This window comes from Bemisia tabaci, chromosome 7, assembly GCF_918797505.1.
Source record: "Bemisia tabaci chromosome 7, PGI_BMITA_v3".
Lineage (NCBI taxonomy): Eukaryota > Metazoa > Arthropoda > Insecta > Hemiptera > Aleyrodidae > Bemisia > Bemisia tabaci.
The window spans coordinates 36,849,348-36,874,747 of record NC_092799.1 but is presented as its reverse complement, the minus strand read 5'-3'; the positions used below and the strand labels follow the sequence as shown (position 1 = coordinate 36,874,747).

Below are 25,400 nucleotides of genomic sequence, written 5' to 3'. Positions count from 1 at the left end.
TCAGGTTAGGTTTTCTTACGTCTCTCTCTTGAGCAAAATTAAATGCCGATGACTGCGAAAAAAAGTGTTCGCGAATGCAGAGACTTTTAAAAATGCGCAATACAGACAATACCCAAATGGAGATGTTGCATGTGTGAGGAATTTGCGCTTTGACTCAGGGCCGGATTAAGGGGGTGGCCACATGGACCGCGGCCCATGGCGGCAAATTTAGGGGGCAGCAAATTTTGCAATTTTTTTTAAATGTTGCTGTAAATAAGAATCGGATACAGAAAAAAAATTACGGACGATAAAAGGTGACGAAATCTCTCATTTCCAGAGAGTATAGAGCAATGATGACGAGAACGTGAGATGAAAAGGAGAAACCCTCGGCGCGGCGATCGACATGTAACACAAACATATTAGCGCCTACAAAACTGCATGAATACTTCACGCATTACGCCAACGACAGTGCAGTCGCTGCGGGCAGCGCGAAACGCATAGCACCTACAAGACTGCATGAATACTTCACGCATTGCGTCAAACACAGTGCGGTCAGCGCGGCGCGGCGGCGGAAGTTAAAATTATTAAACCTCATTTATGTTTGTTCTTTCATAATGTTTTGGTTCATTTCTTATAAATGGAGGGCCTCGTCCATACAGAGATAGGTTTATGGAACTTAACTTTTGCGCCAAGTTCCGTGAACTTTTGCTAGTAGCGTTGACAGGGCTTTCGCAAAAAATGTGACCAACCCGAGTAAACGCATCTTATACGCCTCTCCCCCTCCGGCACGTTCACTTGATGGTTTTTATTGATGTTTCAAAACGAATGAGAAGGGGCGGCAAAATACAGGCGGCCCATGGGCGGCAAGTAAGTACATCCGGCTCTGTTTTGACTACTGGTTTTATGTAGAAGTTCGCGAGAAACACGATGGTGCCTCTGGTTTTCTCTGAAATCAACTCTCAAGCTCAAAAAAAGCTCCCAAGTTGAGGCCAAAATGGAGGGGATATCCCACGCTATCCTGAGAGTCCACCTCTACATCAAGACAAACACTCCATGCAAAGATAGGGAGCAAATACAATGACAGGGCTACCACTTCATTTGGGGACTCAGAATTGAAAACTCGGTAACCCTGTCAATGTATTTGCTCCCTATCTTTGCATGGAGAGTTTGTCTTGATGTAGAGGTGGACTCTCAGGGTAAGGTGGGATATCCCTCATTTCGGCCTTACTTTGAGAGCTTTTTTTGAGCTTGGGAGTTGATTTCAGAGAAAACCAGTGGCACCATCGTGTTTCTCGCGAACTTTTACATATACGAATCGAGAGTCAAATCGCAAATTCCTCACACATGCAATATCTCCATTTCCTCGTGAGCCCCGCTTTTCGCATAACTCTATGCTTGACGGGGCTCAAGTGGAAATAGAGATACTACCTTACGTCAGAGGAGCGACATTTTATGAGAGAGGCATGTGTCAATTGTGAAATAAATATTAGAAAAGTTACTTCAGGAGGATTTTAAAATAATAGTTTGGTAAAGTATGCACTGCGAGCGGATTGTTGAAATCGATAGACAAAGCTGTAGACAAAGAAAACATAGGGAGTATGGAGCGATCCTATTGGTTGAAATGGGTGGTTCTTATGGACTATAAGGGGGTAAATGGTGGACTAACTATAGGGTCTCTCGTGGGTTGCAGTTAGATAGTCTATTACCTACCTCCTCAGGTTCCTTCCGTATCTCTTTTTTCTCCTTTGTCTATAGCTTTGTCTATCAATTTCAACATTCAGCCCGCAGAGGAGGAAAAAGGAAGAGATGCGAGGGAAAACAATTTACATTTCAGAGATGTATTTATTTATCCTATGAACTAAACTATGTATTTATTTTTGACTATTCGTCTTTCAAGCCAGATATACATGTAAGGTTCCTCTAAATTGCAGATCCAAACCTAAAAAGTGCTCTTATTCAAGTTGTGAGGATCAAGAAGTTACACCCGGTTCGATTTTCCACAGGGAATGATGACATTTCAGCTGTTTGTTCGTTGAATTCGTTCGTCACTATTTTTCGACCCTGCATAGACAAAATCAGAAATCTATAGATGAGACGAAACCGTTGACAAAAACATCACTGTGCCGTTGCCGCAGTCGCATTATTCTTCATAGCAACTTTGAAGACGCTGCTTTCTTGAGTCGAAATCTGCAGTTGTATCAATATTATCAAATACGTGACGACGCTCGATATTGTCTGAAATAATAAAGTGAAAAATTAGTTCCGATTCCATCAGTAGTTAAAACGTGATGATTTCTCAATTTTTTAGTCAATCGAACCAATTTTCACGCCTATAGAGCATTGTTGACAGCGCCATGGTATTTCAATCATGTGGTCGCAATTTTAGGCACAAATTAATTAAATTTCGATAAGGATGCATTTGACCAAATCGAGTTTGTCTTAAGGTACTGGGTTACTAATGCGGTCATCAATTCTAGGCTCAGTCAACTTTATTGTTACTATTTTTAACATGCGCACTCTTGGTATAAACTTCGAATATTTAAGGTTATTTGTTTGATCAGTATTAATTACAGTATTTTTACTATTGATTTCGCTTCCTGTTCTTGCAGGGGCAATTACAATGCTGCTGATGGATCGAAATTTTAATAGATCTTTCTATGATCCCCTAGGAGGAGGTGATCCTATCTTATACCAGCACTTGTATTTTTTTTACTTGTACTTTTATTTTTTAATTTTCCCGTCGATGCAACCAGTTTCAATAATTTTTTGTTACTATAAATTTTATGATTTCATGTGCTCGCGGTACTAGATGACGTGCGACAATCTGACAAACAGGGCTTCGCCCTAGTCACTCGTAGAAGCAGAAGAGGAAGATCTAGGTATTTCACGTGACCTAATTTTTCCTCATGTTTTACTTCTGTTTAAAAAAATCTTAGCATTGCAATGCTTTTGAACTTTTTGTGCATCCTCTTTCGATTTTGTAAGAAATTCATCAAATCGGAATGTTGCTCGATTTATCTTATGCAAAATTAAAATAAAAATTGATGGGGAAAAATGCACAGTTAAAATATTTGGGTACTGCGGTTTTTTGAAGAAAAGGATGATAAACTAGCGACAAAAAACATTCATAACAGGAAAAAGCACAATGCGGAACCACGGCTAAAATATCACGAACTGAAATTAAGGACGTTACGGCCCTACCATCAACTGTTGAAACCAAATGAAAAAGACATTGAAACTCTTTCGTATCTCAATTTCCTTTTACCTTTATTTTATGAGTTGATAGTAGTGCAGGAAAGCGCTCATCACTGCCGTGCTAAGGAAAAACGCCGTATGAACCTTCAGGCGTTGCCGAATTTCCTTTGATAAAACACGAATTTCCTGGTAAACTTACGAATATTTTCCTTCCAATTTTTCAGATAATTTCGTTCGCAATTTGACCTGAAGGTCCTGAAAATTTCAAGGGAAAACATTCATAACCTACCGCAAAAATAAACATTTTATCGAAGGAAATTTTGCAACTCTCGAATGTTCATACACTGGAAAAAAAACACATTGGATGTAGAGTCCAGACTCTTGAAAACATTGACAAGAAAGAGGACTCTTGATTAGCAGATTTAAGCTTAAATCAAAAGGAAATCCACTCGAATTAAGAGGCTTGGTTCTTGATTTAAGCTTAAATCTGATAAAATCAAGAGTATTTTTTCTTGTCGATGTTTTTAAGAGTCTGGACTCTAGATCCAATGTGTTTTTTCCCCCCAGTGTACGGCATTCTTTCTTAGCACGGCAGATCAGACGTCATTCACGCCATGCGTTTTCATTTTTGATATTTTGGCCTCGGTTCCGCCTTGTATTCTTCTCTGTTATGTATTTGTTATGACGAACTGTTCACCGATTATCTGTGGACGGCCGTCATAACTTGAGCAGCCACGGTCCATCGAGGTAAAATTACGTTAGCAATTAGACACAGCCGGAGGTTCGGCTGGCGGAAGGTATGATCGCACAGTCAGTCGAACTTACGTTGAATAACACGGACAGATCCAGTGGGAAAAATCCGCACGCAGTGAAATTCACTTTCTCGTGTATGAGTTGTAACGAAAAGAGCTGCAACTGAGAGAAAAGAAAAGTGATGAGTTTCCTTCGCTTCTGACCATACGCCGGGTCGCCGTTAGGACTTAAGAGCCGTGACGGACGGTAACACGACACAATGACGCCGAATTACACGAATTACTCGCCTCTTATCAGCGGTTGCCAGATTTTTATCACAAAACGAGGGGCCCCGGTATCCCTCGAGCTGCTCTACGGTGCCCTTACCCAAGTAGCAGTGATTGCGATAAATAGCGATTTTATCGGTTAGTTTTCGCGAAATATATATCGAGATAATATATTGAGATATTGCCGCATTAAAATTTGCGATGTGTGGCGATTAAATCGCTGCACATCGCAATTTTTGGTTCGATACAATCGTGATTAATTTTCGTCGATAAAATCGAGATAAAATCGCCATTTATTGCTATTTTTATTTAAAAAATATCGCGATAAATTTCGCGGGCGATAAAAGCGTTATTTTATCGCAATGAGATTGAGGATAATCGCTCAGATGTTGATGATCCTTACATAGCGATTTTTCCATTGAGAAATGGACGTATTTCTATCAAACAGACCTATGTGCAAGTAAGAAATATGGTGTGTGCTCGTTAGTTCTCTGGCCATAAGAGTGAATAAGAATAATGAAGCGCCAGTGACGTCAGCGGCTAAGAAACCGTCGCCGTTGTCGCTCGTGGGCTACTTTAACTCATGAGCCCTGTCCACAACGCTCTCGTCCCATCCTCGCGGCTCATGAATCCCGCATTCAGTTGGCACATAGGTCTGTTTGATAGAATGTAATATCCCGCTTTTCCAATTCTTCAAAAGGAATCACGCACACTTTTACATTGCTTCTTATGCAGCTTCGACGAGCACACCCCATATTTCTCACCTGCACATAGGTCTGTTTGGTAGAAATACGTCCAAATGCTACTTGGGTAGGAGGTTCAATAGGTGAAAAGTTACTTGATTCGAGTAGAAATTTGTTGAAAATTGCAAAGATGGGCTTATCTTGAATTATAAACAAATGTGCTTAAATCAAGCAGAAGATATGTTTTGAATGAACAGAAAAGATGTTGACGGTAAGAGCCGCTTACTTCAAGCAGAGACCTGCTTGATTCAAGTACCTTAATTTTCGTTGATTCAAAAAAAAATCCTCCGAAAGTATATCGAAAGAGTATAAGAATTCCACTCTAAAAAAAATTTCGGCTGTGGAAACCGTGTTTACGGGCTATAGAAACATTCCAGCCTCATCCCGAGCTCAGAGACCAAAAGTTTCGGGCGTAGTACCCGGTAGCAATTGAAGCTACGGCTCCAGCACCCGGAACTTCCGGCCTCCTAGCCCGGAACGGACAGTTTATCTATATAGCCCGTAACTTTTTTTCAATGCATATTTCAAACAAAGACATGAACGTTTTTCAAGGAGAAAAAGGATTCAATTTCCAACCAATTCAAAATAGTAGATTGTATAGTACAAACATTTTTTGCAGACTTAATTTTGTTCACTTTAAAATTAAAAGTTATTTTTAAGGCGCTTTGCTCCCAACTGATGAATCATTAATCTTTCAATGTTTATGTATCGCTCTATTCCCAGCATGTAAGACACGGGCTCTACATACTACTTTGCTTTGACACTTCTCCCAGTCTTTCATTCTAAATTTCCCTCATCATTTTCGTGTCAATATTTTAAACACTATATCGGTCCATGTTTACTACCTATCTCATGAGTCCATCATCAAAAATTGGAGAAAAACTCCCTTTCATTCCTTAAAGGTGGACACATTTCTCTGCAAACTCAAGTTTGTCCATGGGTCTACGTTCTTATCAATTCATTTCCAATGCTACCTTTGATTTGCGAACGTAGTTCAGTTGGTAAAAGTGATGAAGTCTGACACGTATGAATCCGTAAATAATGACTATATGATTGACAAAAAAAATGCATCAGCAAACCGTAACCACCCTCCTTTTTCGTGAATGAATCAAACTGTAGGGAAAACCTGACAAATTTCTCAACTTTGGCTAAATTTTATCTTTCAAGATATTGAAGTCCTTTCTCCTAGAAATTATACACCCCGTTCTTCAAAAAATTCAATGTCAATGGTGAAACTACCAAACTTTGTATCTCGGTCTTCAACATAAAAAATTACCTAACACATTATAATTTTTTGTCAACATCGAACATTCTGCAAACATTTCTTGTAATAACTTAGACGCAGTATTTCCTTAAAAAATACATTATGAGGAGAACTTTTGAAACACCGCGATCGAGATCCGGGGTTTGATAGTTTCACCATCGACATGGATTAGACCGTGACCGTCTCAGACCTTGAATTAGTTCCGTGAGTTTTGCGCATTCATATACAGGAGACCTTGAAAGCTCATGCTAAAGGTTTGCTTATCTAGGTTTAGGTTTTGCAGACAGCGAGCTCTTGGTAACAACAATCCGTTTATCAATGTAGAATTTCTGAAAAAGTTTGAATAGTATTGAATGGAGGCAGTGGCGTGGCGTGAATTGCGATTTATCGATTGCTATGCCATTTAAACCTATGAAAAAAGATCGATTATCAGGGTGTTCGCAGCGAACACCTTAGTAATCGATTCTTTACCATAGCTTCAAATGGCGAGATATCGATAATCGATTATTCACGCCACGCCACTGAATGGAGGGCTTAATGCCTCTGATCGATCAAATCAAACTACAGGATGGAAAGGTCTCATACTTGCTACTTGTGCGAGTTAGGGTTATCGTTGATATCAGGTATGTGCCTCCAATTTGATAGTGGGCGAGGAACAATGGTTCCTGTGTTCCTGTGTAACCATCCACGAGAAAAGGGATCCTTGCATGAGGATAATTTTTTCAGTGCGACGATTTTTGTCAATTTTATTTTGGTCGAAGAATTAGATGTCGAGTATTGCAAAAGGCAGGGAGATACTCGCAATTGGTATATTTTTAAAATACTGGAAGCTTTTAATGTTGAGACAATCAACTATTTGTTGACCTATCAATGGGTGGATGTCTAATACTTATTGAACTTTTCATTCATTGGACTACCCGAAGTTTGGTTAACTCGTTTGGCACATTATGTCACTCGAAGGTCGAAGCTCACCAGCTATCTATTATAGTAGGTAGGCCGCGGCCAGCACAAGGGTAATGACTGCCCTGGTAAAAATTGGCGATAGGGGCTGCGTTTCAAAATACCATAGGACTTCTTATAGCCGATTAAAGAAGGCTATTGAAAATCATATCGCCGGGCTATACGAAGCTATAAAAAAGTATACAGTCGGACTATAGTTCCTATCGCCGGGCTTTACACTTTATCACCATTGGCTATAAAAGGCTATAAGAAATTGTGTAGAAATTCGTGTGCCCTGGAAATCATTAAGTTTGATACGGAACTACCTTAATATTTACAGAACACACATTATATTTTCCTTTAAAACATATTTTTTTTTCATCAATTAAAATGAGAACTATCCATACAAAGTATGCAAACATTTCAAAATCATGAGTTGAAAAACGCTGACTCCGCGAGATTAAATATTAGAGCCTAACACAAGCGGAGCGGCGACGCACTAGCGCCTACAAACCTAACAGGAATACTTCACGTATTGCGCAAACGCGCATTGACGCCTACAAACCTAACAGGGATACTTCACGCATTGCGCAATGCGTGAAGTATCCCTGTTAGGTTCGTAGGCGCTAATGCGCGTTCCGCGCTCTCTGCCCGCCCGCCGCGCCGCAGCGTGCCACGGCGTCTGAAGCAACTATTTCACACCAGAGGTATTGCACAGCATCATACGAAACTGAAGGCGCTCTAATATATTAAGAATGACAGGCATCCTTCAAAAGTACGGAACATTCCTCGCAAAATAAATCAAGATACTACGGCACAAAAGGAGAGCGGTGATCCAAAAACTAACTAAGTCCTAGTATACGTATTTAGTAACGTTTAGCATAAACTTTATCGTCTGGCTGTTGCCTAGTCGCCATCGGCTATGAAAGGCTAAGAGAAATTGTACAGCCGGCTACAGAAGCTATGGGAAATCTTACAGCCAGCTTTGGGTCTATAGTATTTTTGAACACAGATTCTACTGCCAATTTTTACCAGGGTGTTGCTGCTTCATCGTTCAGAGGAGAATGTTAGTAAATGGTCTCTCTTTATCTCCGAATTCTACATAAGTATTGCTCTTGCAGTTTTCTATTTGGTGTGGACTTCTTTAAATCAAAAGGAGGTATCTCTATTTTGATACTGACCGATTGCGTGTATACGGTTCAAATTCCCGAATCACGCATCTCGGTTTGCAGCGTTGCAGACTTCCTGAAATTCTCCAAGTATTATCAAACGGAAAAGTTTTAAACGGCAATCTTCTTAAAAACTGCTGCAAATTTTCTTTTCTGTGCAAAGAAAATCGTGTGAAAACTTCAAGAAATTATGTTGATTTTTTTCTCCTTCAAAAAACCACCTCATTTCTGCTTAAATCAAGTCATTCAAATCGATGAGATGAAATAATGTCCAAGGCAATCCGGCAACACGTATCTTATTTCATCTCTCTCTTCGCCCCCTGTGACGTAGGCGCTTGTCAGTTTCCCGACGGACGGACCAACATCCGACATCCTACGTCCGAGAAAGCCTTGTCGGCCGCATGTCAGTTTCGGTTCTTTCCCAACTCTACTTCCGTTTCGTTGTCATACGTTACAGCTAAAAAGAAACTTGCAATTAACTGTCGCGATACTCGCAGAGTAACACGAAGCTCGCGGCAAAAGAATGGGGTGACCGTGATCCAATTACGAAGACAAAATGGACATCATTAGGCAGAGTCGATCTGCCTTCTGGGAGGGGTTTGGAAATTCACATACCTATAATGCAATAGAATAGTTTAGGGATACATGTTCTAACTTGAGGAACCCGCACCAATGGCTCCGCCAATGAGAAAATAAGGTTTGCGCCTTGCCTTGAAAGACGCTGAAATGTTATGATTGTTACTTGGTCACTCAGGCTTTTAATAGGGAGGAAGAGGTCACTACTGATTGACTGACTTTTCTGACCGATGGGTAACTAAACGCGGTAAGAGCAGTTGAAGTTGAAGCATCACCGGACATTGTTCTCATCAAATGTTCATGCGAATTACGTTGTATTTGTTGAAAATTTCTACATTTTCAAGCAAGTCAAAATGAACGTAAGTCCAAGCGGGCGTTGAAAGTAAAAGAAAAAATACACTAAAAAGAGAAAAAGTATCATCTGGCAATAAAAGTACAGTTCGTTAAGGTACATAAAAATTTCTCTCTTTCTCTGAGTTGCTGAGTGCAGTGAGAGGGGTTGATGAAAAAGCTGTTTTCTTAGCTCTGTTTTGCTTCTTCCGATTTTCTTAAGGCCATGGATTGATCAGAAGTGTAGAATTGACAATTGCTTCAGCCATGAGAACCAAGTCAAATTTTCAAAGTAATTATCATTGGTTATAATTTGTTTTTATATAACAGCTTACAATGTCTACATTACCCATTTGTTTTAGCGAGAGCGATCTGGTCCGAATGAGTTCAAGACGCTATTAATGTAGTAGTATTAACTTGCAAATTGTTATACTCAAAACGATGTTCAGAGGCAAACCTCTGTGAGCTGGTAGTTTATCGGAGCACTCTGAAGGAGGAAAATTAACGATGCTAAGGTCAAAGCAGGTGAACGTACGGAGCAAAACTGCCTCAAGCAACTATTACTGCTCCTAAGTAGCCAACATTGCCTAGTCGGAATATTGAAGGCGAACTGGTCCGAACTCTAAAAACTCGATGCATCGAATATTATCGCCCTGACAGCAAAATCATAAGTTTTTGTATCAAACTAGCCGATGATTTGGACTCATCTCCTGGCAGTTTCCAACGCTCTGCGATGAATCTCTATGTTCAAAAAAAAAAAAAAAAAAAAAAAAAAAAAAAAATTCAAGGAATTCCCTGAAACTCTTGTGACAACAACAAAATTCGGACGAACTCATGCTTACCTCATTTTTCACTTTGTCCCTGACATTACTCAGGAGAAGTTGGTGTATAATGCGGGCTGTCGAGTTTGCCTGGAGTAGAAATGATAAATCAGACGATCAGAATCAATTTGAGTACTAACTATAGAGCTTTGAGATTGTTGAAACGCTTATCAAAATTTTATTTTCACCACGTGTGTGGTCAAAGATAGACTTTGGATTTTATTGAAAATTATTTTTAAACTTACAAATCGATAACCAATGTGTCAGACTACGTATCTCCGTTTTCGACATAGCAGACAACCAACCATGTTTTAATTTTAAAAAAAAAAAAACAAAAAAAAACTTCCTTGGTTTTTCTTTATAGCTAAGCTGAATATTCTGTAAAAATGTCAAGCTATATCGTTGACTATTTTTTTTTTCAAAAAAATTAAGCAGGAGAATAAGACATTTTAGAATACCGCAATGGAGGTACGCGGTTTTGCAATATAGCGATCGATATTTTGTGGTCCTTTTTAATTTCATACATGGGTTTCTCGCTTCACTGGAAAAAAAACACATTGGATCTAGAGTCCAGACTCTTAAAAACATCGACAAGAAAAAGTACTCTTGATTCAATCAGAATCTAGCTTAAATCAAGAACCAAGCCTCTTAATTTAAGCGGATTTCGTTGTGATTCAAGCAAAAATCCGATTGTATCAAGAGTATTTTTTCTTGTCAATGTTTTCAAGAGTCCGGACTCTAGATCCACCGTGTTTTTATACCGCAGTGCTGTTTTACATGCGAAGAATCGCAATATATTCTAAGCACCATAAAATAGGTACCTAAACGTAGCAACTTGTTCATTATTGGTTACTTCAACGTGCGAAGGACGGATGGGTCACTAACGTGTGAATTACGCGAAATGGGACTTGTCGACCAACTGACCGCAGCAGGAAAGTAGGGCGTACGTTTTCCCAGCATTGACCATGGCCCGCGCTGGACCCATTATCGCAAGAGACATTCCAGTAATCAAAAGTTGGAAGTTATGGTTAGTGTGATGATCCTAAATTGGTGCTCGTTGTTTTCACCGAAGTTCTCAATACGTGCAACGATTACTCAAAAACAATAGACATTTAAAAGTGGGGATTTGCAAAGTTTCAAGCAATGCTGAGAGAAAGGAGAGACGAAATTAAACGTAGAATTGATCAGAAAAGATACATTTTTGTCAAGATGACGGTGAACATAAAGTAAAAAGTTTAGTGAAGAAAATGTGAACTTGGCAATCTTAATGAATGCAACAGTATTTTTTTTCGAGGCGTAAAATGAAAACGGATACGTTATGCCAATCACTATGCTATAATTGCTGATTCACTTTCGACCAAGTAAGGATTGATTTGAATCATATCTCAGGAAAGATCGTAACCTTATTTCATTTTAAGAATCGTTTGATCGGCTTGAATTTTCAGAGACAGGTGCAATATTTGAGAGGCCGTAAATAGTATTAATAGTAAACCATGCACATGTGCGCGAAACAAGGACATAACAGAAATAAAAGCTACACTAATTTTTTTAAGGCTCTTCATTTGAGCAGCGTTCCCTGCATTTCTCGGCGTCCAAGATTGATTTTTAGGAGCATTAACCGTTTTCCAATCGGAAGCTAGGCAGAACAGCGGGGACCCAACAACAAAGGAGCTCGCTTGGAATACAATTCACAGTTTCCAGTAAATTTTTAAGTTCATACTGTAAATTAGTAGAGGCTTGTATGCATGCCACCGCAGCAAATTTCAATCAACAGAGCCCCTTTAATTAGTAGATAGGCAACGTACATAACACTCTGATGGAATTAATATTTCTAACGTGTAATTCGGTGTAATTACAATTTATTCCATTCTACTTCCGTTCTACCCATGTGCCACTGTGCCAGCACCCCTCACCCCTCGTTTTCCAGCTGATGCCATGTCCACCCTAATTTCTTTTCCTGTGCGACCAGTAACGTCATTTCATCTAAACCTAGGGGGAAGGGGGCGAGTGACCTGGGTATGGCCCCTAACTTGATACCTAAGTAAAAAAAATCAGATTTTCAACAATTCGATCAATTTTTATCGTTTATCCAAGCCTTTTGAAACGCATGGGAGGGGGGGCTACCCTTGTTGCATCGTATAGTGCGACGCAACCCTCATCACTCACTTGCATGCAGACAGCAGACGTCTTGCCGACAACGTAGCTGATGGTAGCGAGAAGTGCAACGGTGAAGCAGCCGTAATACAGGTTGAAGAAGGCATCCTCTTCGGCGGCCTTGCGGAGTGCCAGATATATGGTGTAGTAGGAGTTGCTGGTGACGATGATGAAGACGACGGCGAAAATGGCCAGGGTCTCCGGGCCGAAGGCGAGGTTCAGTTGCCGGCAGGTCTGACGGAGGAGGGCGTGCGCTGTGACCAGAGGCTGGACGCTCGCCGACCAGCAGCGCGCCCATAGATATTGCCGGTGCCGCGTCCATCGCGTTTCATTAGCCGCCAGTTGTTCCAGCAAGGTGGCGTTGACGCATTCGAATTTCAGCCGAACCGCCGTCAACACCTTTACGTACTGGAAAATCGCCGTAGTTAGGTCAGCAGTCCGATTTTTGAGATTTTATTTCACGGGGTCGTATGTAAAATATATGCGCTCGGGGCGACACCTTATTATATGTGATCAATATATGGGCTCTCTCTGGAAAAATGTGCTCTCTAGGAGCTTAAATTAATTTGTTCATAATAGCGAAAAGACCAGTTTGGGGGTGAGAAACATCGATTTTCAGTTTTCGATGCTAAAATTTACTAATCCCGAAAACATACCTAGGGCTGAAGTTTCAATCCATAATTTGCATCGTTAAAATTGTTGGAAGTATTTGAACTGAGCCGTTCTTAAGACTGGTAATAGAGTTGACAAACTTTAACAATGGTTCTCTCGAATTCCTCATTCTTCGCCATTGAGGAATTGCCGCCAAAGGGTCAATTTTCGGGTTTTTCTTTGCGCCAAAGTATCATATCTCTGAGGCTATGGTATAGTCATCTCATTCCACCCCTCTTCCATTTTAAGGCTTATTTTGCCTGACTCCGCCTCGTCTATCATCTTCAAAAATTCTTCATTTAAGGCCAATGCTTCCATTTCCCGGAGCTAGTTCCGAGGTCCGGAACTTATAAGATTTTCCTCAATTTCCCCCCGGAACTTTTGAAATTCCCAAGACGTTTCGGATCTTTTGCATTCTCCGGAACTTCCTCGGAGCTTTTGAAAAAATCTAAAAGGAACCCCGGAACTTTTGACGGTCATGGAGTGGGAGAAATTGGAACAAAAAAGTTCCGAATCCTGGAACTTTGGACGAACATGGAATGGGAGCTCTGTTAAAGGTGACTGATTCGTGATGAATCCTTCCTCACCTGGAAGAAAGAGATGAAAAGAATGATATAGGCCGGATAACTTAGGATTAAAGGCACAAATTCCTCGCATTTGCAGCTGAAGAGAACATGAGAGTCAAGTGCGATCTGACAAGCAATGAAAGCGGCGGCCACATAGTTCTCAAGCCTTTCGGTCAGGACATCCCTTTTCGGATGAAGTCCGAAGACCCGCATGCGGAGGTTGACGCTGTAAAGTTTACGGAGGAGATCCTTCTTCCGTTCGGAAAAGAGCAAGTTGTACGCGAGGTCGAGACAGGCGGCCGCGTTGAGCAGAAGCAGCTCGCAGCAACCCACGAAGCCCGCCGACAGGGATTTTCGGGCCCAGCCCACCTCTCGCCAATCCCTAGTAGCCGAAAAATTAAGCATTGAAATAGAGAATTTGCAGGTGTCTTAAATTTTGTGAATGGGCCTGTTGCATGCAAGAGATACAGCCGTGCGAATAGACTTTTTAGAGGTTAAATGACACGAAAATTACGATGGTCATATTAAAGAAGTCTGAAATACACTTCTTACTGCGCAATATGAGTTGTTAGGAACGCGTTTTTTCAAATTTCCCGCGTCTGAGGGCAGTTTTCTAACGGAAACAATTAACGGCAACTCGCGGCTATTTCCGGTCAACTAAAACTGACAACATAACCTAAAAATCGGAGCTCGTGATATCGTGAAATGAAATGTAGAAGGATTGCGTTGGATATTTAAAAGTTGATCGATTTGGTTACCGCATAAAGCGTATATGGACCACTATAAGAGATCACGTTGGGTTTGTAAACAAACTGAAGGAAAAAATAGCAATAACAACAACGACTCGGCATCTTCCGGAAATCACCGAACCCGCCGTTTGCTCGTTTCCGGTGATTAGAAAACTGCCACCAGACGCGGGAAATTTGAAAAAGCGCGTTCCTAACAACGCAAATTGCGCAGTAAGGAGTGTATTTCAGACTTTTTTAATGTGACCATCGTAATTTTTGTGTCAATTAACCTCTATAAAGTCTATTCGCGCGGCTGTATCTCTTGCATGCAACAGGCCCATTTCATCTTTAAAATGGACGTATTTCTATCAAACAGAACTACGTGCAGGTGGGAAAGATGGGGTGTGCTCGTTGGTGCTCGGGCCATAAGAATGAATGGGAAATATAAAGCGTCAGTGACTTCAGCGGCAACGAAGCCGTGAAAAACTCACGTGAAAAACGCTGAAGTCATGTCATGTCATGTCTCATTTTACAAGGTAACTCCGCAAGCTTCATTTACCGGCGGTTAGTATGAAGGGGGGGTAAGTCTACTGAACTTAGAATGCGCTTCGCAAAACCATTGGTACACCTCATAATACATGATTTTCTCCGTGTATACCTAAAAATCTTATTACAAAGATCTCCTTTTAGAGTTAAGTAATAAATTAAGAAAGTTTACATTCTATGCCTTAACTTTCACTTACAAAATATCAATTGGAAAACCAAAAAAATAATGTTAAAATTATACCACAGTTAAGATGGTATCCGAATGATAGCTTACTTTCCGAGAACGCTACGGTGACAGTTATCGTATGATGTTAGAATACCTGAGAAACATGTATGTATTAAGGCTGGAGATGAAAAGAATGACCAAAACAGTTTGAATGCGACCATATCGAGTTGTTCTGAGGGTGCTCAGAGAATACGGAGTCAGTCCGACGTATTTAGAGAGCCTGAAGATTGGCCTCAATGACGCCTCAATGTGCGCCAGATCCAGCTTCTTCGCATCTTTAGTCCCTTTTCCCCAAGGTTTGCTCAGCTGTAAACCAGGGCCTGAAAATATAACCGAATAGGGAATCTGGTATGGTGGCACAAATGATTCTCTGCAGGCTTGATAAAAATTGTCGTTGAAGACCATCTCAGGAAACATGACTATTTCTTTAAATCGGATTTAAAAGATCACCGGCCTACTAATTGAAGCTGTCGGCCTAACAAGACAAGCAAGACAAGGCATGCATAGCCCTATCATCGTATTTCGATATCTTATCGGGCTGCTTTAAATTTAAACGTTCAATGATCATCCTGCTGGCACCAATAATATGATAGAGAGGATGACTAATCTTTTATAATTCTTGCTCCGAGCTCCTTTGTTGTATATGGGTCATTACATTCACGGAATACACTCTCCTCTATTTCCGATGACAAATCGTAATTACTGAAGCCTGGGTAAAAATTATTATCTTTACTTAATTGACCGCGTGAAAGTTTCAAAGATTTTACAACTTAAAAGGAGGCAATTATGATGCATTCTCATTGACATCAATCGGTGTGATTATTGTGCGATAATAGTGCTTGTGCGAATATCAGGGGACCATTATGTCTTGATGGTAGTGTGATCAAATTGTGAGTATCATTGCTTTTAACTATATTTTGACTATAATTTGAACTATAATTTTGAATTCGCTGAGGTAATAATCCAGAAACAAGGAAAATTAGGGATCGGGAGCACGATTGTCGGAAACAGGAATGGGCATGTTTAACACATACGTATTTGTCTTATAGGACTTTTTTGCTAATATGAACATGAGCCACAGACCATTGACCCGATTCAACAAATGGTAATTTTCACAAAAGTAAAAAGTAAATCCCTTCAAAATTTTAGTTTGAATCCCTTAGTCTTCATCAGTGCGTTTACATTTTACGTGCCTACACATACGGACTCTTCGGGCACGGAAAAATAAACTGAAAAGCCAACTCTTTAAATCTTGCCGAGAGTAGAGTCAAGGAGTTTTTAGTGGCCATAATTGGAAAGAATTCCCTGAAGACCTGAAACCTCATCTACTTCAGACAAACTTCATAGCCCCAAAACAGAATAGCGCGAGAGACAAGCACGAACACGAAAAATGTTAAATATGGCTTAAAATGCGACATTTCCTACATATGCAAGTCGTGCAAGTTGAAACTCTTGTTCAACAAGAGGAGCCCCTTCAATTAGTAGACAGGCAACATGTACAACACTTAGATGGAGCAGCGCTAATTTCATCATGAGGGTCGCATTTTATTGCAACCTGTGCTACCGGAGGTGCTAAAACCTTTCGTAAGTCCTATGAATAGAACGTCTAGTTGTTACTCGAAGCAAAAGGGTGGTTTCACGATACCTGGAAAAGTTTTGTCGCCGTGACAGATAACACATTTTTCGGTCATACATTTAGTAGAAATAATAATCACTCGAATTTTTTCGCATTAATCTTCAAAGGGTTACGTATTATAACGCTTTATAATGATTTATTGCTCTACTTCTCAATTAATATTATGTAAATTCCGAAAATGTGGTGTCTATTAAGTGGTAAAAAGTCAGCGTAACAGACAGCACATTTTCGGCCATTTATGTATTAAAATTGAAAAGCAGAGCGATAAATCTTTGAAAGCGTTATAACACGTAACCCCGTGCAGATAAATGCAAAAAATTCGGGTGATTAACATTCCTACTAAAAATATGACCGAAAAATGTGTTGTCTGTTACGGCGACGAAACTAACCACCCAAAAGTTTCTCTTTCTGTGCAGAAAGGACTTACTTCGATTTTAGCGTTCGAGGTCTCCCTGAGCAGCATGGTCAGAATGAAAAAATGCATGGACGACCAGTAGAGGCAGTAGATGGTCTGGATCTTATTCGGCGAGGCGAAGAAAAAGAAGAAGACGTTGCTATTGAAGTTCGTGAAGCAGGTGGCCAAGAAAAAAAGGATCTGGACGGAGTAGAGCTCGTTGTGTTCATCGATGGCGTTGCGGAGCATCGAGTGGACGACGACAACGTCTTTCAAGATGACGTCGATCGGTTGTCGCGGTTTCTTCTCCAGCTCAGTCTGGTCGTAACGGATGACGTAGGACTCGAGGAAGTCGTTGACGAGCCGGAACTTCAAGTTGAACACTTTCATGAACGTCGTGAAGTTGAGCATAGTCGGGATGACTATCAAGTAGAAGGAGTAGATGTGCAGCATCTTGTTCAATACCATCCAGAGGGGCTTCTTCCGCAAGAAGTGCATGATGATCACGTCTCCTGTCGCGATGGAACCTGAGATCCGCGGATCGTAATGAAAGAAAAATATGAAAGATCTGAAATTTCAGTGAGGTATTTCATGAAATTCCAGTAGGTTGTCAATTTTTTTATTATTTATTTTTATTTATTTAATTTTTTTTTCAAAGAGAGTGCCCATTTCAAGGGCTAGATATGCAACCTGCCCCTGAAGACACAAAATAGTTTTTTAAAAAATTTCGGTTTTTTGGTATTACGCATTTTTATTCGTGGTGCACTAAAAATAAATATAGAATAAATTAATGTCGCTTAACCATATATCGGTAGAAAATTTTCTCTGTACTGAGAGCTAAGCTGAAAACGGAGATGGATAAACATACTTTTCATTATTTTTCAGAAATTTCTGATATCGTGTGAACACTTTTACGTGAAATTTCAGAATTTTGATTTCATGATAAACATCCAAACTGAGTCAAAATGTAAAAATTATTGAAGGCTTTGCTGATCATTTCCTCAAGTATTTACCTTGTACGTTAAGTGGCAACATATCCTCATAAAGCACGTGCTTCTATTTAACATTATTTACAAAAATATGTAAATGAGGAGAAGAAAATGTGTTGGATTTTATGTAAAGTTTTATCATTTGAAATGGCAATAATTCCAAAAAATTGTGCAAAAACTTCAAATCCATTAGTTGAAAATCGCTGACGCCGCAAGTTTGAATAATCGCGTCTAACACAGTGCGCAGCCTGCGCGAGGCTGGCGCGCAAGTCGCTAAACTCAGAGCGCCTTACAACACCGCAGGATACTTCACGCATTGCGCGTACAGTACGATGCGCGCGACGCATAGTTAGCGCCTTACAAGTGTGAGGGATACTTCATGCATTGCGGGTATATCACGGTGCGCGCTCAAGTCGTTATAAGGTCGTATTTTCTTAGTGTCGAACCTACCCCTCGGCGTACACCTTTCCGAACAGTACTTACCGCGAGCTTGCAATCCTAGGATTGAAGGATTGTAGAGATTTTCCACTCCATTATGTTTTCAGGTAAAAATATAGTTTACGAGTTGAAATTCTTCAAGTTGGAATGCAATTACGTTCGATCATCTGAAAAACGCCGAACTTAGCTAACTTCCAGAAAGAGAAACCGGACTTTTTTTTTCATCACCAATGTGGCAAAATTTCCAGGGGGATATTTTTGGTATTACATTCACACAAAAATAAACTCTGGCAGTCTAATCTAACTTCGGCAATGTTATCAAAATAACCTAGGTGCCTACGCCTATAGCTAATATTGAAAAATCAATGGGGGGGGGGGGGGGGGGAGGTCCGCCGAGGCACCGCGATGGGCTAGTCTGTTGGCGATTATCCCGGGCCGCTTCGAAGAGCCAGACCCCCAATGTCCCGGCCCATCCCAGTTTATATTCTCTGCAATTGGTGGAGAGTGTAATCTTCATTCACGTCTGTGACACTGTGAAGGCCTAAAATACCGATCTTAAATACCGGGAACCGATCAGAAATGGATTCACATTGTCTTTACTCTCAGTATAAGCAGTGTTCGAAACTCACAAGCGCCAACGCGCCAAATGCGCCTAAAAAATCGGCCACGGCGCCTAAAAAATGAAGGCTCTGCGCCAACGTGGCGCGTGGTCCCTAAAAACTGGCCCCTAAAAATCTGGTTTTTCACAGGAAGTCACATAAAGAAAGGGAAGGAAAACTATTTGAATTGAAAAACCTCAGAATTTTCAGTCTTACAAGTGAAAGCTTGCTTCTTCTATTCTTCACGATTTCATTCTTAGTGCTTTTGTCTTCCCCAAGTTACAGATACTTACTAGTTCTGTTGCGAAAACATTTTGCGTCTAAATTTTAACTAAATGCGCCGTAATATATAGGCAAAAAGTCAATTTGGCCCCTAAAAAATCTTCAATGGCGCCTAAAAATCGGGCTTGATGCGCCACATGGCTCCTAAAACTCAAAGGTGCGCGTTTCGAACACTAGTATAAAGGGACTCTAGTTCTACCTATGATGACGAAGAAAGTGAGGATGATCCTGCGGAAAGAATGGGCCTCGTGGCTCAAGTGGAGCTGCCTGAGCTTGCGATTGATGGCGGTGACCTGGCGGAGGATGGCGACCCTCCTGCGAGCGTGGACGATGCTGCGGCAGAGGGTGGTCGAAACGAGGCAGAAGAGACAGATGTAGAAGGTGAAGATGGTGCCGGAGGTGAGGACGTTGAAGGCGTCCTGCGAGGAGTAGGTGCGCGTCTTCGGGGAGAAGACGTTGTCGGCGGCGATCTTGGTGAGGGCGGCGCCCTCGGCCAGGGTGTGCAGGAGCCCCAGGGGCCGGAGCCGCCCGCTGCGGAGGTCGTAGGGCACCAGACCGGCCACCGTGCAGATCAGCGTCACCGCCTCCAGCGAGGGCTCCACGTCGCGCATGTGCCTGTAGCTCATCTCCAGGCTGCACCGAAAAAAATAATGCGTCTTTCCAATTCGTACTTTTCACATGGAGCAGATTACGTGTATAGTCGTCTTTTTTTATGCTATCGGTCGCCATTAGTCGCCGTCACTGCGCAATCAGCCGTGTTTTGTTTTGTTGATGTCATTAGAAATGAGCGGAGCTTAGTTTGTCAAACTGAGCTAGACCATCAGTCACGTGACGCTTTGACGCGATCAGCCGCAATCACTCGTCACCTCAGTCCAGATTGTGTCTTTGGAGCACCATTAGTGAAACCTAACAATTTTTTGAAATCTAACAATTTTTGACTCGTGATTTCTCGTTACTCGTCAAATGGTCTGTGATTGGATAAAGAAAAATGGGCGTGACCATCAATCGCAATCGCAGCGATGCCATCGGTAAGCGACCGGCGGCCTAAAAAAGACGACTTATGTGAAAAGCGAGGGACACTTATAGATATTCTCACGCACTTTGACCGTGTGCAAACTTAAGGACCAACTCTTCGATTAATCCTCGAAAAACATCTAGAATTTTTCCGTCCGTAATGCGATGAATTTGGAATCGAATGACGTTCCTTAGGGACACTACCAAATGTTTCAGACTGGTCACTACATATATGTTCATCGTCATTTTATGATGTATTTTTGTTTTTCATCACTTTTTATTGATTCCTAGAGTTGCCGAGGCTCCTGAAGTTAAATGACGATCTTAGATGACCCACATCTGTATGTAATGGATCGTATTCGATAAATCAAACAGCTGAGATTGTATCAATATCGATTGGTTCAACATGTAAACATAGCCTCGAAAGTCAATTCAGAAATCTGAGGGAACGGGTATTTTGTAATTTATATTTATATTTTATTCTCTCGAGTACCATGGCAATGAAGGGTGGAATTATTAAGAATTTTCTCATTTTCAGCTTTTTTAACCTAAAACCTAAAATTTTTCTCTAAGACTATGCTCTATTGTTTTGAACCGAAATACATCGACCCACTATCGAATACAATCCATTTTCGTTTTGTTGTGTTCCTTGACAAATTTTTCACTCAATAATTTTTCCGTAAATGATATTAATACAACTTAATCGGAAAAAAACTTCGGTTTTTATTCTTTTTATTTTTGGAGGAGGATGTCGTATCAATGATACTCAAAATCTGATCATACCATCCAAATTCCTAGGACCTCTGAACCGATGACAAAAGAAAATATTTCATTCGGATTTTCTCTTTGACTGTTTCTGGTTATAAGTTGTCAGGTCATTCAGATAAACATTCACCTATAGAGGAACAAAGGAATTAAAAGGAAGCTGTACCTATTGCAGTTTAAGTAATTGAGGGAGACTTTGTAGTGCATCGGAGCGGGCAGTGCTGGTTGTTTCATGTTCTCATTTACGTCCATTCACTTTTTTTCTCTCTCTTTCTGTCTCCCTATCTTATAAAATCCTTCATGCCATAATTTGCTAAACGAAACATACAATGCAGCATTTTTGATTGAATGAGATACACCTGTCATTTATTTAGAGTCCGAGGAGAGAAACGATAAAGAACCAGAGGAAGAAGAGGAAAAAAGAAGTCGCCTCACCTTTTTTTATAAACTGTGCGTTGTATACTGAAAGACTCATTTGACCTTGTGCTGTCACCGGCTTATTTCACCACATTTGAACTAGAAGCCATGTCTCGCTCCCTGAGAATGAAGAGGCAGAAAATATTTTGACTACCCATGATAAATTCTTTTTCAGCGATCATTTTCGAATCTTCGACCACTTATTGTGAAATTGACTCAGTTCCAAAGAGAGCTCCGAAAATCAGCTCGAAAAACTCAACAACATACGAAACTTCCTGAATTCCAGGATCCCTTCTGCTTTTTTTCTGCTTTCATGATAATTTTAGGTCGAGAAAAATTATAGATTTTCTGAATTACACAAGATACAATGTGGACCTTTGAAGTTTGAAATCGCACTGACGTTCATCTTTCGAAGGAAAAAGTTTTACCTCCTTTCGACTCGTTACACGACCAAGGAGTTTTCCACTTTTTATAACGTCGCAATTAATTTCTAAGAAGAGTAGCTAAACATGTCACTCATAATTATTCAATAAGTTTTTGTGTGGATCCTTTCCATTGTATGAGCACGGCGTTGTCATTTCATGCACTATAATGCACATTGCTCCGTAGAGTACAATTTAAAAAGGCAATTTTTCAAAAACAGACCAAATACGTCAACACTGAATGGACGCCGATCATTTATTTCGTGGACATAAAGTAAGTAAATAACCGAAGCGCAAGTTGCTAAGAAAGCACTGAACGTCAAATTTTGAAAGCTCACAAGAGCCTGTCTTTTCATTAAACGACACTCGAGTTGGAGACGCTGTCGCTGTGTGTACTTAATGAGAAAGGGTGGTTGATACAGAAGCTTCCTGCAGGTATCGCCTCTTTTGACTAAGAGTTCTCATCATTGCATATTTGATGTCTTCATTTTCGACACAAAGCCGTACAGAGCCCAATTAAAATATCTCGGAACCATTGAAATATATCGACGGTGTAAGTGCGCAACTACGTATCTCGGTTTACGACGTCGCAGACTTCCTGTCATGCTTTATCTTTTAAACGGGAAACTACTCAACGGCAATTTTTGAAAATTGCCGTGATTTCTCTTCTCTGTGCAAAGAAAATTCTGCAAAAACTTCAAGGAATGATGTCAATTTGTTCTTCTCTAAAAAAAATAATATAGAGGCGGAGATTTTCAAACACCGCAAACGAGATACGTGGTTGCGGACTTACGCCGTCGATATACCATTCAGCAATCTCCATACTTGTCGCTCCTCTGCCTTAAGGTCGTAACTCTATTTCCACATGAGCCCCAGAAAGTATAGAGTTATACGGAGCACAAGGCTCATGTGGACGTGGAAATAGAGTTACGCCCTCACTCCAAAGCAGCAACAATATTTAAGGGGCTTGGAGGAAAAGGCGCATAAGTGCAGTTTTTGAAAAAAAAAGCTATTAATTATTTCAAGTAAAATTAGTCATAATGCATTCTGTGAAAAATTCGCTCCCAAATTCTATTTTCAAGCATCAAAAAGTCAGTTTGAACTTTTTTCCCTCCATAAGAATCCATGTAATTTCAAAACTTTAAACTCGTATTGCTCGAAATAGCAAAAACTACATTTCTGCGCCTTATCCTCCGAGCCCCTCATTTGGACTTCATTTTGCAATTATAGGAACTAAAATTTCTGGCTCAATCGTAAAAACACTTATTGACATAGGGAATTTAATGACACATGCGCAGTATCTAAACTGAACCAGAATTTGCAGTTCCGAATCGCATAATGCATTTCATACTTTGATCAACGGGACGTATTTACGCCAAAAGCAATTATGCTCATAAATTATAAATACAAATAATCTGTGCGGCGTGCAAATCCTGTGTACACAGTACGAAGCTCCCTCTGATTTGATTCATTCGCTCATTATTTATTTGGTATGAATAGTCCAATTAGCGGTTACGCGTGTCACATAATCGTGTTCCGACTGTCGTAAATCATGAAGCGTTTGGACGCATTGTATCAATTAGGCCTGGTTCGTGAGCGTCAAGCATCACAGCACGATACTGTGACATGCAACGAGCGCAACTGACCCAATGAATTCTATACACACCGATGACCCGAGTGCGAAACCATGTATCTCCAATGCGGTGGTTCAAAATTTCCGCTTTTATTGTATTTATCCGAAGAGAAAAAAGCTAACTTTACAGCTAGAAAATTTAACAAAATATTCTGCTAGGAAGTTTCCAAGGAATTATAGTGGATAGCTTCCCCGTGAAAAAATAACGCATGACAGGAAGTCTGCAACTTCGCAAACGAAGAAACGTGGTTTCGCACTTTGACCATCGAACTAGTCGGTCTGGGGCATTAAACACTTTTTTCGTTTTACATTTGGATTACATTTTGCAATAAGGAACCACTATTTCTGGCTAATTTTAGGAACAACATACATGCCATTGGTTTCCCTGTGCAGATATGCGTTTTTATGGGAGAGGCAGAGATTTCCTTATTGCAAAATGTAATTTATTTGATTCCCACTTTTTGCTTTCGGAGGATTATTATTATGCTATAATCATAAAAAAAATTGAAAAATGTAACCGTGTGAAAAACAAGGCTAAACAGTAACAGGTCCCTGGGCCATGTGACGTCGTGTTATCACTCGATTTTACTCGCATTGAGCTCCTCTTTAGCAGAACGGTTTACATGTGTGGTAAGGGACCCACATAGGGTCATAGATTGTCTTAGGTCATAGACTTGCATGTTTAGATTTCACCGGGGTGGTAACTAATGAGAATATCATTTTTTCTTTGTTTCAGGACCACAAGTCACGGCTGAAAATGTACGGTCGCGGCAAGGATTTAAAAACTTACATATTGCTCTGACAAATTTCTCCCATTGGACGTATCAAATACTAAAAGGTAATATTTGCATCATCACTCTCAAAATCTAGGAATTTAGAATAATTTCAGAACTCAACTACAAAGGTTTTTTTTTTTTTTAAAAAAAAAAAAACTACAAATTTTAAATTCTTCCAAAGTACGATTATGGCACTGATTATGGGAAAGAAATACTACCAGTGGCGAGGCGTGAATGATCGATTATCGATAAGTCCCTATTGAAGCTATGGCAAAGAATCGATTATTAAGGTGTTCGCTGCAAACACCCTGTTTATCGATCCTTTTACATAGGTTTAAATGGCAGATCAATCGATATATCGTGAAGCACGTCACGCCACCGGAAACTACGAGACTGGATATCTGATGTGCGGGTAACGGCAAAAAATGCATGGAGGAAACAAGTAAATGAGTTGCCACCGGTTTATGAAATAATAAAATATTTTAACGTCATATGCTGCACTGGTCGGGAGATTGCTTACTTTAAAATTATCAAAACCAGCTTTAGATGAACACGTGAATGATTCAGATGAAACATTGTTTTAAAGACAAGGTCCTATAAAAAAAAGTAATAGAAAAAATGTCCGAAATTTAGAAGAAATTGCAATTATTTCACGAGCCTAACTGATATATGCAGTTTTTAGTCCTGTAATTCTGGTATACGCTGGGCTAGGTGTCGCAGAGCGCAAAAGAGCGCTATAAAAGCGACTTTTATGTATGTATTCTGGCACGTCCGGTTTTTAAAAAAAACGTCTGCAGTTAAAGAGGATTTCAAAAATCAAGAGTATGTCAAGACTGAGAAGTGACCACATTAATTGTGCATTGAAGTATTCTTCTCAGAGTATATGGTAAAGAGACTCTTGACGATTGATTGAAAGCAAAACTGTATAAAATCGAGTCACTGAGCCACTCTCGGACAATTTTCCTTCATCAAGGAAGGTATGCAACAATTGCAACGCGCATTCCTTAATTGACAAGTAGTATTACAAGTACATGTTGAGTTTGAGACTCACAGCGGCGGCGCAACGAGGAAAAATCTCAAATGAAAGAACTAGGAGGTCAATATTCTTTTTACGTAAATTAGCTACATG

The 25,400-nt window shown here is 40.3% G+C and overlaps 2 protein-coding genes across 4 annotated transcripts in view; one reads left to right on the top strand and one right to left on the bottom strand.

The window, feature by feature from the left end:
- Positions 1-25,400, top strand: part of LOC109032136 (uncharacterized) — a 53,260-nt gene that overhangs the window by 9,464 nt on the left and 18,396 nt on the right. Inside the window, exons 2-3 of one of the 2 annotated variants that reach the window (XM_072302195.1) lie at positions 2,789-2,858; positions 24,232-24,333. The gene's annotated coding sequence lies outside the window, so the exon portion shown is untranslated. The remainder of the gene's footprint in view (positions 1-2,788; positions 2,859-24,231; positions 24,334-25,400) is intronic. The other variant, XM_019044112.2, reaches the window with a different exon arrangement.
- Positions 1,873-21,864, bottom strand: LOC109032138 (uncharacterized). Of its 2 annotated transcripts, XM_072302196.1 has the most exons (6): positions 21,459-21,864; positions 19,444-19,877; positions 16,970-17,463; positions 10,057-10,125; positions 4,000-4,089; positions 1,873-2,214 (listed from the first exon to the last, which is right to left on the bottom strand). In XM_072302196.1, the coding sequence occupies exons 2-6, from the start codon at positions 19,868-19,870 to the stop codon at positions 2,095-2,097; spliced, it is 1,200 nt and encodes a 399-aa protein (XP_072158297.1). In that variant the 5' UTR covers positions 19,871-19,877; positions 21,459-21,864; the 3' UTR covers positions 1,873-2,094. The 2 variants fall into 2 exon arrangements, with proteins under 2 accessions (XP_072158297.1, XP_072158298.1); XM_072302197.1 differs by lacking the exons at positions 1,873-2,214; positions 4,000-4,089; positions 10,057-10,125 and adding an exon at positions 15,059-15,226.

Coding starts and splice junctions, on each gene's coding strand:
- LOC109032138 (XM_072302196.1), bottom strand. CDS start 19,870: ATGAGCTACAGGCACATGCGCGACGTGGAGCCCTCGCTGGAGGCGGTG. Junction 17,464..19,443: donor CACTTTCTTCGTCATCATAG/GTAGAACTAGAG, acceptor CGCGGATCTCAG/GTTCCATCGCGACAGGAGAC. Junction 10,126..16,969: donor CCTCGAACGCTAAAATCGAA/GTAAGTCCTTTC, acceptor TTTCTACTCCAG/GCAAACTCGACAGCCCGCAT.